Genomic DNA, 14710 nt, shown 5'->3' on the forward strand with positions numbered 1-14710 from the left:
GAGCGACACGACACGACACGACGACGACTCACGGCAGAACAGCGACTCCTGACTGCGCACTCACAAGACATGCGTGACGGGGGCAGCAAGCTGTGGCCCTGAGACGAGCAATCTACGTCTGCATGGCAAGCATCAGCAGCGCGACCGCGACCTCATCTTAGCCCTCCCATTCACCAGAGTCTGCGCAACAAGCTTCAGGCGGCACGCGGAATGGCGGCCCCAGAACTGTCCCCGCGACGCGCACAGCGAACACCCGCTCGACAACACCGTGCACTTGCCTCCATCGAGCTGGCCACCGAGCCAGCCAACCCCAACAAACGGCGCAAGTTCCTGCCTGGCGGACCTGGAGGCGGCGGCAGATACATCGACGAACACGGCCACGAGCTCAGCAGGGAGCAGGTGGAGGCGGAGGGTCTGCGTACCCTCCCCAGATCGCGACCCAGGCGTGAGACGTCGCACGTGGACAGATCGCTGCGCGTGGCAGTAACCGAGACGCCGCTTGTCACACGCTCAGCAGTCCGTCCCAGTTCAAGCATGACAACGAGACCACGCCGAGAGCGCGAACGCCCTGAGCGATACCAACCCCAGCCCGCAACACCCCGCCCACGATATAGCAGCGCGGCAGCGGCGGCAGCTGCGAGTCAGGCAAGCGATGGATACAAGCCGAGGGAGGAGCGTAGCTGGGAAGAGTTCCACCCTGACTTAGGTCTGGATGCAGGCTTGTTACTGTACACCGCAGACGAGGTGGATGGCAGAATAAGCCGTTACGATCCGAAGCTCCAGACGCTCAACATACGCGGGTTCGATGGCGAGCCGCTGGCAAATGGGGACATTGAGATGAAAGATGCTCCCGAGGAGGTTGAGGAACTGTCGTTTGGCTCGTCTTCCCTGTCACCACTGAAGCGCAAACCAGGCAGGCCGCCTAGGAGGCCAGAGGCGATGCTGAACGGATTGGGATCTCCACCCGCCCCTAGAATCATGCCTCTCCCGACACATAATCCTAAAGAGAGGTTGAACCTCCCCAAGCCATCCTTCCGACACTACAACCATTTCCTGCAGTACGAGGAAGATCAGAAGGAGAATAAGGTCAACTACGTAGATCGTACCATGGCGCACGTGGGTTACCAGGAGACGGATCGCTATGAGCTACTTCCCGCAGCTTTGATTCGCCTGTCTGAGGGACAGCAGGCCGAAGACGAGGCAGAAGTGGGCCTGAGGCTGGAAAGTGATGGCCCTCTGCCAAGTGGACAAGCGGGTGTGATTATCAGTAAGGTCGAATACGACATGGACGAGCAAGATGTGGCATGGCTCGATGACATCAATCAGCAACGCAAAGCGGAACTACAAGTCGATGCGATCAAACCTGCGATCTTCGAGATCACCATGACTCAAATCGAGAAGGAGTACCATGCATTGGAAAAGCGCATACCGAAACCGCAGCCAAGACACGCTCAGACGCATAGGCCGCGTTCGAGCTCTCAAGCAGCTGTCAATGGCGATCCAAATCCGCCGGGAGAGGAGCCCGATAGTAAGTGTTCGATCTGCGACGACGGAGACTGTGAGAATGCCAACGCCATCATCTTTTGTGACGGATGCGACTTAGCGGTTCATCAGGAGTGCTACGGTGTGCCCTTCATTCCAGAGGGACAGTGGTTTTGTCGAAAATGCAAAGAGATTGGCCGCGGAACACCAACGTGTATCTTTTGCCCAAACGTGGATGGTGCATTCAAACAGACCAGTACGCTAAGGTGGAGCCACCTACTGTGTGCCATCTGGATCCCGGAAGTCTCGATCGCCAACACCACATTCATGGAGCCGATCCAGGATGTCGACAAAGTGCCAAAGAGCAGATGGAGATTGACGTGTTACATCTGCAACCAGAAAATGGGAGCTTGCATACAGTGCGGGAACAAAAACTGCTACCAAGCGTTTCATGTGACATGTGCGCGCCGCGCGAAGCTTTTCCTCAAAATGAAGTCGCAGAACCAGCAAGGCATCGATACTACCGCACTAAAGGCATTCTGTGACCGACACGTCTCTCAAGACTGGCGGAGAGCACATGACACCGAAAATGCGACCATCGAAGCCAAACGATGGTACAAGCACGCTTTCAAGGACCGGAAGTGGGCTGACAGCCAAAGTGCAGCTCAAGAGCTTGGTGCACCACCACCGCCGGATGGTGGCCTGGGTGGCGACAGTGTGGATGATACTATCGCTGTCACTCCTGGAGCTGGCAGACGAAAAAAGCAGCCACAAAAGTCAAGCTGGAGATTGGCTTCAGGCGCTCCAGTCGTCCCAGCTGTCGTCTTCAACGCAGTAGAAGCAAGTCTTGCACGGTTCACCATCCGTAAGCGGAAGGAGTTCGTTGAGAGGGCCTGTAGATACTGGACGCTGAAGAGAGAAGCTCGCAGAGGTGCTGCTCTGCTGAAACGCCTGCAGCTGCAGTTGGAAAGCTTTTCTAGCATGGAAGTCACCCGCCGTAACTTCGCAGGCATGGGCGCTGCTGGGCTACCACGACTGAAGCGACGTATCTCGTTTGCCAAGATACTGCAGAAAGATATGGGTTTCTTGAAGAATCTGACTGCCGACATCAGACAGCGGGAAGAATTACGCCTGAGGGAGATTGAGCTTCTGAAAGAGCTTGTTGATACAGTTTACTTCCCCATACCGCCGCTACTGTGGCCCATTCTGCGGCGCGCCCAAAAGTACGTATCTCATATCACAAATCGAACGAGCAAACACTGACCGTATAACAGGCTTGATGAGAAGACTCGCGTATTTCGCGCCGGCTTCGAGATCCTGGAACAGCGGCTTCACGAACGATACTATACCTCGGTCGCGGACTTTTCGCAAGACTTCTCCCGCGTCGTTGGTCAGGCGCTTGCCTCCCGGGACAAGGTTGACTTGACTTCGGACGCAGGCATCGATAACATCCATGCCCAGCTTCTTGAGAACAAGCCTGGCACCGCTGAGCACATGGCTCTCACGCAAGAGCAGAAGGACTTGAAGCGCGTAGCTAAGCGAGTGCTCAAGCCAGTCAGAGAGCTTCTTGAAGAGGCCACTCGTAAAGAAGCTCAATTACGAGGGCTTGAGTTGGAAGAAGAGCTTCGCAAGCTGGACTCGATGGGCATCTTCGCATCCGCCACCAGGGAGGATGGCGAAGAAGAGATCGATTCAGCCAACCGACGTCGGACAGCTTCGGACGCCTCGGCAGTTGCAGGTGCGTCTCACGACATTCACGACACGGGAATGATCGATGCTGACGAACCAACCGACGATGCAGCCATCCACTTGAATGTGGCAGGCAACGACGCCACGACACCAGTCCCCGAAGCCAAGACCGCGCCTGCCAGCAAGGCTGCGAGCTACGCTTCCTCAATACCAGAGCACCAATCGAAGACGCGCAGCGACAGACCAGCTGAGCCACTCTCACCGCCAATCTCGCGGTCATCCTCCGCGCCTAATGGCCCAGATGGCTCTACCAGTGGCGACGACAGCAACGTCCTCTCCGAATCCCACGACGTCTTCGCCCAAGGCGGTGTGCCGTGGTACCTCGAGCCCTTCGATCCGCTCGGCACAACAATCCACGAGGAACGCTACACTGGTCGCGCAGTGCTGCGTGACATGTCTGAGGAACTCTCCGACATGGACGAGGACACGCTTACGGAGCTTGCCCCTGTCGGTGTCGAGGACACTCCGAATGGCACTGGCAGTACCAACGGCACTGGGCCGACGCCAGCGCGGGCTGACGCTATCAAGAAGGCGAACAAGAAGAAGAGAGGTCGTAGACAGCACTGGTCTCGGTAGGGTGATGATGAGTTCTGGTGCCAGCATTGTAGTAGTATTTTGGCGTTGGCGGTGTGATGACTTGTGATGATGGCGCACGGAAAGAGCGGATAGATGTATTGAGCGCTTTGATTATGGGGCATATTAACCTTGCCATAAGGCTTCGACTCGTGACGGAGAGTTAGTTATTGGGTTCACAGCACGTTAGATAACACAAGTTTTGTAATGGGACTAGAACCTCAAATGACCAGTGTGCCTTTCAACGTTTGTTATCTCAGATATCAGGGCGTGGTTGCCACTCTTCCAGTTTGACCATACACCTATGTACAGTACAACTCTGCCGCATTATGCCATTACTACACATCCACAGATCGCAGAGTCAACACAAGTCAACACAAATTCGCTCTCTCGTAAATCTTGGTTCTCATGCCCCCAATCCGTTCCGTTCGGTGTCGTGACCGCTCTAAACGCCCATCAAAAAATGCTCGCTGTAAATCACAGTCGTGGTAGTAAAATTTCGACACAATTGTTGTTTCTTGCAGTGACCTTGACTTCATCACCCTTCCCGGACTGTTTCCGGAAACACTGGCTGTCTCGGCTCGATGGGAGTCGCTTCAGCGATTCTAATGCTGGGTAAGCGGCCTATTTCAGGTAGGAGAGGCGCGCCGTTGTTGGATGTTCGTCTTTCTTCATATTCAGGCCTGCCTGATGTGGTGGTGGCAGATACTGAGTGTAATTGTGTTTGCGGCGAACGCTCTTGTATAGGCGAGGTGTAAGGGGGTGCTTCTTCGAAGCCATCGTCGTCGTAGGATGGGGGTTCGACGCTTGGGATTTGTGCTTCGCCAAGGTCGCCGCTGACTCCTGCTGCGGTCGCTGTTGTGTCGATTGACGGCCGGATGGGTCCGGTGTGGGTTGATGCTCTGCTTCGGCCGCCGCTTGGTGTGTGTGCTGCTGAGCCGTTTCGCGAGTGGCTGCCATTCAGCGCGACGATTTCGAAATCGCTTCCTGCGCGGCCAAAAGGTGGCATATCGCTCATGTCGACCATTTCGGAGCTGTTGTCGGACATTGACATGAGGGAGTCGGATGGCGATTGGTTGCGGTGATGTGTAAAGGAGTGTGAGTCCCGTGTCGGCCAAGGCCTCAGGCTTGCGCCACCGCTCATGCTCGTTGCAGAATCTAGCAGAGGTCTGCTATCGCTGTTGGCGGAGTCGGATCGAATCCTTGTACCATCATGTCTTGCAACGCCTAATGCAGCATAGCTGACACTGCTGACCCTTCTGTCTCGATTTCGGCCTTGGTGTTCTGCGATCATGGCCGTAGCGCCTTGTGTTTCTCTCGCCTGGTTTGCAACAGTGGTTTCCTGCCGTATGCGCTCGACTTCGGCGAAGTCTCCACGTTGGCGCGCTTCTCTCCGCCGTTGCCGTCGCTCCTCTCTTTCCGCTATTTCTGTCCTTCTCTGCAGGCGTATCTGGTACAGTGACTCCATCTCGTCCTCTCTCCTTGCTTCTTCTTCGCCCTCATTCTCTGGCATCTCCACCACGACATCGATACCGTCTCTTTCGCCTTCACGCGCCAGCACGCGCTCATTCTCCCGCACTGACTTGGAGTAAGCAGGCAATGTCATGACCGAGCGCACGCTGGTATGCCTCTCGACGCCATCGCCAGTCTCGGCAGTCTCGGCCGCTTGCGCTCGTTCAACGTCTGGCAGATCCTGTCTGCTGCCGCGCGCGCTGCGGTTGTCGCTTCGCAGGGGCAGGGTGGGTACGTCCGACGCTCGACTGTATGTTCCCTCGGACGATTTGGACGATCGTGGCTTCCAGTTCTGCCATTTCCGTTTCAGGAACTGCGTCGGCACATATTTGGGATTCTCGTGCTTCTTCCTGACTTTGCGCAACAGATAGCACGACAGGATCAGGAACAGTATGACTGCAACTATGGTGACCACAATCTGTTCCCTTTGTCAGCGATGCAATGTCCGTGACTCGCAGCATTATGCTTCAACGCACCACCACCACAATTGGCGATCCACGGCCTCCTCCACTGCCGCCGTCGGTACTCTGCTGCTGTCGTTTGCCCAACACGTCCCTAGCCACATGACCGTTGGGAAGCAGCATGGCGGATCAGCAGGTGTGCGATGGGATGTCGCAGGAGGGATGACATGTACGTTCGGCGCTGGTCGCTATCGTCGCATCTGCCACGTTCCCGTCGCCGCTGGCTTGTTGGGCAACCGTAGCGACCGACGGTGCGCGGCAGCAAACGTTCGAGAAGCTTGTGAGCCTTGCGGAGACGGAGACAGCGGATCGCAGGGACCTGGGCAGGCTGGACGTGTTTGTTATTGGCTGACGCGTTCAGTAGCAGCGACGATACTCTGGGTTCTCGCAGAAGATGGGCAGATAGACAGGAACGACAAGACTGCGACAACAACCAAGGCAGGAGCTGGCCACACGGACGGCTAGTGCGATGATATGTATGAAACATTGGAGCGCTGCAGAACGGCGGTAGCCAGCGCGTGGCTGAGCAGGTCGTAGACTCGTAGTAGTTCACGCTGCAGCCTGCACGTCGAAGCTGTGCTCAGTTTTCCAAGGATAGACCTGAGCCGAGCCGAACCCTGCCATTCTCGCCGCTATCTGGGCGTGACATCGGCACTGGTGTTTTTCATGTTCCCATCATGGGCGAGGCTACAGTACATGTATTATCAGAATGGTGGACTCTATCCCAGTGGGGTGACAGTAGTACCGAGCTCCGTGGACTGCTACAGACATACTCAGTACAATCGAAGCCAGACGCACCCTCGTACAGCATCACAAGCAAATGTCACGCTAGAGCCGCTAGTCGATGAAGAGGTGGTGGAGCTCTTGCATTGGCGGCCACCCTCTTTCGTCTGCAGGCCTTGGGACATCGAAAGCATGTGTTCGAAAGCTTTCAAGGTTGTAGTCCATTGCCTCCACCATGTGAGCTTTCTTTCGCGTACCTTCAAGCCTTTTGCTTGGTCTATTCCCCCTTCATATCCACTATCGAATTGCGACGACCAGTTCTCGAATTCGGGCCAGAAGATCTACTGCGCGCCTTCCTAGCACGCTTGTCTCTTGATCTTCCAATATGGACACTGATAGGTTTCAAGAACTCGTCCCGTCCATCTGACGATCCGTTGAGTATAGGCCCACGCTCGCCGCTGTCGAATTCTGCAGACGCCGAAGAGTCGTTGTCACCATCTGAATCATTGGAGGGTGACGTTCTGGCAGATGGCGATAGCTTTAGAGTTTCTGTTGCCAGCTCTTCATCGGTGTGTCCGTGCTTGCGCTTCAGATGCTCGCTCAGCCGCCATCGTTGTTCGAAAGGTCTGTCATGGCGCGCACAGTCTACATCTGGACAGGCGTATACATGGATGGTGTCTCCCATGGGCTCGTCTGGCTCGTCTTCGTCGCTTTCGGACGCTATTGGAGGGACCATGTCGGGAATGTAGTCCGTGGTATGATCGTGAGCAGTGCCCGCAAGCACCTCTGGCATCGTCCGCAGTGTCATGCCCTCGCGGAACAGAGTCGCGCATCTCCTTGCAGTACGATCGATGACAGTCTGGTCGAATCCCACAAGAGCTGCTACTCCAAGAATCTCACTCCAGTCGCGCGTCCCGAGAGCAGACTTGCTCGAGCTGCCATGTGAGACCTTTTCTCCTTCTTCGCCATCGTCCGAAGAGAACTTGATCTCAACCTCACCGTCGTTTCCTTGCTGATGCGGATCAGAGACGACACGTTTCCGCTTCCTGGCCGCATTACCACTGCTTTGAGGCCGAGCGCGGGCCTGCGACTGAGAGCGAGAGCTCCTGCTGCGGCGTCCAGAACCGCCTGGCTCTTTGCGATGGCCCCGACGGCTCTTGTGCAACGCAATAAAGAGATTGTCGAGCTTACCAAGAATGTGCCGGACTGAAGGCTGCACGATGCGGCTAGCGGCATCTTCGTCATCGAGCACCATTGGAGTATAGTGCTCGCTACTCTCCCCAGGATCCGGAGGAGCCTCTTGCTGCAGCTCTTTTTCAAGTCTGTCAAGATCATCCAGTGGCTCATCGCTGTCATATTCCGGCTTGATCGAGGTCGATCGCATTGGCCTCTTGGTCGGCTCGGCTTTGACAAACTCGGTTTGATGTGCATGAGCCCACTCTCGCGCGTGGAACCTCTCCTTAGCTAGTCGAAGGATGGTGGCCTTGACTTCCTCCTGGAGGTGTAGGCTTGGCTTCCAGGACTCGGGTGCACGTAGCGTATCTGCGTCTTCATCTGCGGCTGTGGCAGGAACACCCCACTGTTCTGTGCTTCGTGGAACATGCTCCGGTCTGAGTGGCCACGCAGTCCATGCTTGTGGCGGCAGAAATGGTAGCTTACCCTCTTCGTCTGGTTTGATCCATTGCTGCTTACTATGCCATGGTCTGGCTTCGACCATGCGCTGCTCATCGCGTTGTTGCTGCTTCCAAGCATGGGCATTGTAGAGATGGATGCTCAGGTCATTGTTTTCAGCCTGGTCAAGACTTGCCGCCAAAGCGCGCTCTTTTTGCGTGTAGAATCTCCAGCTGCTATCCGGTCCGTAGAAGCGTCCTGGCCGGTCATCGTCGGACAGGTCATCGTCGGCATGACTCTCTTCTCTGTCAGGCTCCTCTTCTGATTCAAGGTCATCATGTGTATGCTCATCGGCACGATCAAAGTCAGCATCAATCGAGGACATGCCGAAGTTCGCACGGTCCTGACCACCATATAGCACAATGCATGGCTTCCAAGACGTCAGCTCTGGAGGTCAGAACTGAGCATCAGGCATGTGAGGGCGCAAGATCGAGAGTCCCTCGGTCGCGACTCGCGACCAGAAATGCGAGTTTGGAGCTAAGCCGTTTCAGGCCCGTGCCTGCAGGGTGAATCTTTCCCGCGGTCCTCTCAAAGCGGCAAGCGATTTCCTAGCCATCACTTTGCGACTGCTGCAGTGCGACCAGATACACCCTCAACCTGCACCTGCTACGCGACATCACCAGCCAACCATCACATTCGACTTTGCCCGGTGCACAGTCGACCTCACACCCTGTACTCCTAGACTTCTCACTCCGCACACGCTCCATCAGGCCGTCCACCATCACAGTCACTCCTCATCAGCACCACTCGCAAAATGGCAGAGGTCGCATCAGCACCCAACCCAAAGGACCAGCAAGTGCCGCTTGACTCGATCCCCATCTCCCCAGACGGCGGCATGACCGACGCAACCAACGGCGCCACCAACGGCGAGAAGCCATCGAGCGACGACAAGATCGTGACTGTTTTCGACGACCCGGCCAACTTCAACGTTAAGCACCAGCTGCAGCACACCTGGACCCTCTGGTTCACCAAGCCACCGAGCGGCAAGCAAGACTGGAACGAGCTGCTCAAGGAGGTCATCAGCTTCAACAGCGTCGAGGAGTTCTGGGGTATCTACGTGAGTTTGCTCTCGTAGTATTGTCGTTGTCAAAAAGCCGCAACACTGATCGTCATCACAGAACAACATCACACCTGCCTCCGAGCTCGCGCAAAAGTCCGACTACCATCTCTTCAAGCAAGGCGTCCGGCCAGAGTGGGAAGACCCACAGAACAAGCACGGTGGTCGCTGGGCATACACATTCAAGGGCACCAAGGCCAATGACGAGGTCTGGCTCAACATCATGCTTGCCGCCATCGGTGAGATGCTGGAGGACGAGAGCGATAACGAAGTCATGGGAGTCGTTGTCAACATCCGCAAAGCTTTCTGGCGTGTCGGTCTCTGGTCCAGAACTGCAGGCCAGCCACCAAAGGGTCGCAAGGACGAGGGAGGAGACCCAGCCGAGAGCCGCAAGCGTCTAGAGCGCATCGGCAAGCGCTTCAAGGACGTCCTGAACCTGCCAGCAACAGAGTCAATCGAGTTCAGCGGTCACGCAGACTCGGCGCACGCGGGAAGCAGCCGCGCCAAGGCCAAGTTCACGGTCTAGCGAAGTTCGGCTTCACCTTTCACTCGACTTTCTGATTGCGGCGTTCACGCGACGACTTCAACTTGACGATAGCATGGCACATATGGCGCAATAAGGCGTTCAAAGACTAGCTGGCAGGACTAGCACACAGGGAGGTTGAGCAAGTGGCCCTCCGGGGGAATTAAATGACTGCATGTGCATGTGCATGTGCATAGGCTACGACTGGGTGGCACTTCGGATGGATAGCTACGATACAATACCCACTGGCATTGCGGCAAGGAGTTTCTCGACAGCGAGATGGTATGAATAAAAAGTAATTTTGCCTGAGAGTCAGAGTGCTTCATTTGGTTTATGCTCATGCCGATGCGGATGAAGTACATTTCGTGGTGGGTTCGCGAGTTGTCATCCTACTAATTCATATGTAACAGCATGTGGCCCAAGACTCAAGCACGACTAGCATCACACCCACCAACGTTGGGCCTTCGCTATCCACCATCGTAGCAGCAAGACTCTACTGCTCCCAGATCATGGGCACGGCACAACCTTAATCCTCGTTCGCAGCCTCATCCTTGACTTTTGCCTCCTCACCGCCCTCATCCTCACCACCAACCTCCTCCTTCACATCAGCGACATCCTCCCCATTCTCCTCATCCGCCTTCTCAATGCTATCCACAGCCTCCGCCTCAGCCTTCGCCTTCGCAGCTGCCGACGGCGCCTTCGGCTTACGTCCCTTCTTGACCGCCTTGGCAGGAGCCGCAATCTCTTCACCCTCGCCATCATCGCCTCCCTCGTCGTTGGCAGTGCTCTTACGCTTCTTCGACTTCGGGGGAGCTCCAGCAGTATCGGGCTCGCCGGAGTAGGAGACGCTGCCTTCGCCTGCTTTGTCGATTTTCTTCTTGAGGGCGTGCCAGGAGGCTTTGGCGCTGTTGGCGTTCTTGAGGCCGCTGAGTTCGGCGAATTTGGCGTAGTCGACCTGGTTGGGGGGGTGTTAGTTAGTGAGGGTGGTATGGAGGGGTGGGGTGGATGGTGAGACTTACTGCGAGTTCGGTCTTCATGCAGTTCATTGCTTTGGCGAGGAGTTGGAAGTCGCGGGCTGTGAAGGCGGTCTCGGTCTTGGTTGCGGCGGCGGACATGGTTGTGGTGGCTGATGGGTGTGGTGGATGGTGGTTGGTTGGTTGGTTGGTGCTGGTGGCTTTGCGCTGGTGTTTGTTGGGTGAGGAGTTGGAGAAGAGGTGGAAAGAAATGAGAGAGGTATTTTTGAGCCTACGCGGATGTGATACATTCACTCTCACTGATGCAGGTCAGCTGCACCTCGCGCATGACCTACGTCTGTGAAATGTAGCTAAGCTGGGACTTATGATGCTGCCTTTACTACGACTCAGCTTTACCCAGGTTCATGCGCCGCTCACAAGGCTCGAAGCGTAGCAGTAGCATGGGGGTAATGTCATGTCGGTTCCGTATACCCTCATCTCTAGGCGCCTTAGACAAGTTCGTCCGTCTGCTCATCCTTGACAGCAGCCTTCTCTTCCTCGCCAGCAGCCTCATCGTCCTTGTCCTCCTCCTCAACCTCAGCAGTAGCCTTCTTGCCACCGCGCTTCTTCTGCGTGGTCTTAGCCTTCTTGGCCGGGGCCTCACCATCGGCGCCATCCTCATCGGCCGCCTTCTTAGCACGCTTACGAGGGGTCGCCTTAGGCTGCACGCCTCTGTCAGAAAAGCATTCGATGAGTTACCGGGGGAGCGGCATACCTTGGGAGCGTCACCATTCGCGTCGCCGTTTGCGCCGCCGGTGACTTTCTCAGCTTCAGCGGCAAGCTTCTTCTTGATGGCGGACCAGGCATTTGAGCAGGACTTGGTGTTGGTGTAACCGGCGAGTCCGGCCATCTTGTCAAAGTTGATCTACGAAATGGTTAGCATCAGGCGCTGCGCTGGAGGGATTGCAGATCCGCTCGAAGATGACTGACCTTTGGCTGCTCCGAGAAGCACTGCCAGGCGATCGCCATCAACTGCGACTCCCGATCGGTGAAGACACTGCCCATCTTGACTGGTGATGATGCTGGTAGATGCCGTCTGTTGGAGAAAGATTCGGTGCGGGAATGGTGTATGTGTTAGAGATTGATGTTTTGTGTTGGTCTTGATAGTGGCTTTTGAAGCCGCGAACTTGTGGCCTGTCACGGAACTTCACTTTGGTGCCTGACGAGCCACGTTCGTGCTCGCGTCAATGGACATTCTCATCACAAGGACTGAGCAATCGCTCTCACCCACTCCACTGCAGACCGCATCTCACAATGCTCCACAACAATGGTCCTGCACACCACAGTTCAGCAGACTGCTTTTGAAGAGTCATTGAGCTTACTACACCAGAATCTCTATCCCCAACATCAATCATCCCACTCCTCATTCAACTCATCAATAAGCCGATTCTCAGCATCACTATCTCCCCGTTCCCGGCCCCTCCTATCATACCCTCCTATCCCGCCATTAACTCGACTATACCCCCGCCTCAACGGCAAGAACCGCGCACACGATGAAGTCAGAATCATGACCAAATCCTGCACACCGTTAGCACCCGCCTGTACACGCTTTGGAGGGCATAACGTACCCTGAAGAAGCCAAAAATCCCGGCCCACAGTGAATAATTCGGTATCTGTTGCCACCCTCTCTGGTTCAAGACTGCCCGGTTGTACACGCATCCTCCGACAAAGTAGACTGCGATGGCGATTACCATGATCACACCAAACACTCCGGAGGGGTTTAGTGAGCCGCCGCTGCTTGTGTTCGCGGTGGCGCAGACGGCCATGGATCGTCCTTCGAAGAAGTAGGTGCACTCGTCCAGACTGCCGACGAAACTAAGTGCGAATGTTGGGGCGAGGGGGTCTCTGTCGCAGAGCATGCTGATGATGGTGCTCTTCTTCTTCTTTCCGTTGGACGATGGCTTCTTCTTCGAGTCGCTGTCGTTGCCCTCGTCGTCATCCTTATCCTTGCTCTTCTTCTTGTCTCCACCTCCAACGATTTCTCGAGTCTCCAGGTTATTCAGCAAGGGCGCGCTGCGTTTCGACACCGATTCACATGGAGAGCCGTCGGTGTAGTTGAGCACAAGCTTCCGGCCTCGCATCACCAGCTCGGAGTTCTGCTGGCTGTGGATGTATTAGCAATGCTTCCCAGTCCATTGCCCGATCACAGCAACTTACCCCAACGAATACGTCTTCCCATCATGCTTGTAGTACGCCGACACATTCTGCCACAGATTCTTCTCAACACCCACCACATCCTCTACATTCTCAATGACCGGCCCGCACACATTGACCGTAAAGTTGTAACCTAAATCATACCCCGTTGCATTCCAACTATGTTCGCGCGGGTGTTTCGTCTTGCTAACTTTCGGATCAAGCAATTGCAGCGAGCTCAGGTCGAAGAAGCTACCACTAGTCGGCGACGTTATGGTGCAGGGTTTCTCGCCGTCTTTGGAATCTTTGGATGCTGCTGCTAAGACAGGCGACGTCAGCGACAGGTAGACGGCTAGCGAGTAGTATAGCAGGTTCATGGTGGTAGATGTTCGCGGGGCTATCGCTCGAGGTATAGATGTATGATGGGGTGGATTGGTGTAGCATTCGAGGCGGTGTTGTAATGCCGGGTTGGTAGTCGCATACTTGTCTTCACGGAAGACGTGCAGATGAGCTTGAAGCCAATCGACCCGTTGCGTCAGGGTCCAATGCAGGGCGCCAGGTCCGAGGCTCTGCACCAGCCACACGGAACGGGGAGACATTTATATCCGTGCTGTTGTGGGTCCACTTAGCCCTCGCATAGCGAGTGCCTGTCACCCACTTAATATCGGGCTTGGCGGAGGGTCACGCACCTGATTTTGGGCGTAGTAGTCTCTTATTATCCTAATTATTTATGTTATAATAGCCGTAACAATACCGCGTTAATATAGATAGTATAATAGGCCTCGTAGCCGCCCTACTAGCTCTAGCAGTAGCACTAGCGTGTCCAAATACGCCGACGAAGAGCGCCAGATTGATGTTGTTCTTAAGTAGGCTTAAGAGCGTATTAACGCGTTACTTCTACCTCTTATTAAGTACCTATATAATAAGTAACCGGCCGGACAGTCAATATATTAGAGGTCGTGTCATCGATAGAGTAGGAAGCACGGTAGCCTAACTAATAGGGCTACTATTAGGGGCAATCTTTTGGATATCTAGTCGGCCGCGTTAAAGTAATATATTATTAATCGCGATCGAATAGAGCTACTAATATTAAAGAGACTATTAACAGAAGTTAGTAAGTATATTATTAAGCAATTACTACTACCGGACAAAGTGTTTAGGCCCTTTAGCGATAGATAGGCTAAACGGTAGCTTAAGAAGTATAGTATTAAGCTAAAGAAGACTAAGCCTATTAAGGTTATACGGAAGTATAAGGGAGCCGTTCTTAATATAGGGCAAATAACGAAGTTATTAGACAGGCTATCTAAGAGGAGCACGAGGTACGGAAAGTTAATATATAAGCCGAGGTATACGAGCCGGCCCGTACCGAGTTACGTAACCGACTACTATTTACTCGACGTCCGCCTAGGCCCGTAATACTACCCCCCCTCTAAAAAATCGGCCTGTCCTTAGTACTATTCTTCCTTACGACGTAGGCCTATATAAAGGTCGTATCGTCCTCTAGATTATCCGCTTTATTATCTATCGCGTTATTATCTATTACTTTGTCCTCTATAACGTCGTCTTCGTCGTTAGTATTACGGGCGAGAGTACTATAATAGGGTCGGGTAAAGACATATATAGTTACGCGAGCTATCTAAGAGAGCGCGAGAAGCGTAAGAAGATAAAGTCGCGTGAATCGAGCTAGCGGGTACTAGCGGCCGCTAGCGCGCGGGCGTACGGCCGACGATACTATATTACGAGGTAGTTAGTAAAAAGGGCTGTCTCGTAATAGTACCCCCCCTCCTCGAATAAGGAGCTCCTACGACGTTTC

The 14710-nt window shown here is 54.7% G+C and overlaps 7 protein-coding genes across 7 annotated transcripts; 2 read left to right on the plus strand and 5 right to left on the minus strand.

Moving 5' to 3' along the window:
- Positions 1 to 210: 210 nt before the first annotated feature.
- On the plus strand, positions 211 to 3807 carry CLAFUR5_00422 (Peregrin; the record flags this gene model as incomplete). The annotated part of the gene is made up of 2 exons (XM_047899570.1): positions 211 to 2705; positions 2757 to 3807. The coding sequence occupies 2 exons, from the start codon at positions 211 to 213 to the stop codon at positions 3805 to 3807; spliced, it is 3546 nt and encodes a 1181-aa protein (XP_047756278.1).
- Positions 3808 to 4342: 535 nt separating this feature from the next.
- On the minus strand, positions 4343 to 5900 carry CLAFUR5_00423 (uncharacterized protein; the record flags this gene model as incomplete). Its single annotated transcript, XM_047899571.1, has 2 exons — positions 4343 to 5734; positions 5793 to 5900. 2 exons carry the CDS (start codon positions 5898 to 5900, stop codon positions 4343 to 4345), a joined length of 1500 nt encoding a protein of 499 aa, XP_047756279.1.
- An 877-nt stretch (positions 5901 to 6777) lies between these two features.
- CLAFUR5_00424 (uncharacterized protein) lies at positions 6778 to 8496 on the minus strand (the record flags this gene model as incomplete). The annotated part of the gene is made up of 1 exon (XM_047899572.1): positions 6778 to 8496. The coding sequence occupies one exon, from the start codon at positions 8494 to 8496 to the stop codon at positions 6778 to 6780; it is 1719 nt and encodes a 572-aa protein (XP_047756272.1).
- A 429-nt stretch (positions 8497 to 8925) lies between these two features.
- CLAFUR5_00425 (Eukaryotic translation initiation factor 4E-1) lies at positions 8926 to 9754 on the plus strand (the record flags this gene model as incomplete). Its single annotated transcript, XM_047899573.1, has 2 exons — positions 8926 to 9228; positions 9290 to 9754. 2 exons carry the CDS (start codon positions 8926 to 8928, stop codon positions 9752 to 9754), a joined length of 768 nt encoding a protein of 255 aa, XP_047756273.1.
- A 523-nt stretch (positions 9755 to 10277) lies between these two features.
- Positions 10278 to 10866, minus strand: CLAFUR5_00426 (uncharacterized protein; the record flags this gene model as incomplete). The annotated part of the gene is made up of 2 exons (XM_047899574.1): positions 10278 to 10706; positions 10771 to 10866. The coding sequence occupies 2 exons, from the start codon at positions 10864 to 10866 to the stop codon at positions 10278 to 10280; spliced, it is 525 nt and encodes a 174-aa protein (XP_047756274.1).
- Positions 10867 to 11213: 347 nt separating this feature from the next.
- Positions 11214 to 11769, minus strand: CLAFUR5_00427 (uncharacterized protein; the record flags this gene model as incomplete). The annotated part of the gene is made up of 3 exons (XM_047899575.1): positions 11214 to 11426; positions 11480 to 11629; positions 11695 to 11769. 3 exons carry the CDS (start codon positions 11767 to 11769, stop codon positions 11214 to 11216), a joined length of 438 nt encoding a protein of 145 aa, XP_047756275.1.
- A 342-nt stretch (positions 11770 to 12111) lies between these two features.
- On the minus strand, positions 12112 to 13274 carry CLAFUR5_00428 (Putative mannose 6-phosphate receptor-like protein; the record flags this gene model as incomplete). Its single annotated transcript, XM_047899576.1, has 3 exons — positions 12112 to 12282; positions 12333 to 12867; positions 12922 to 13274. The coding sequence occupies 3 exons, from the start codon at positions 13272 to 13274 to the stop codon at positions 12112 to 12114; spliced, it is 1059 nt and encodes a 352-aa protein (XP_047756280.1).
- Between the last annotated feature and the right edge of the window lie 1436 nt (positions 13275 to 14710).

This window comes from Fulvia fulva, chromosome 1, assembly GCF_020509005.1.
Source record: "Fulvia fulva chromosome 1, complete sequence".
Taxonomy (NCBI): Eukaryota; Fungi; Ascomycota; class Dothideomycetes; order Mycosphaerellales; family Mycosphaerellaceae; genus Fulvia; species Fulvia fulva.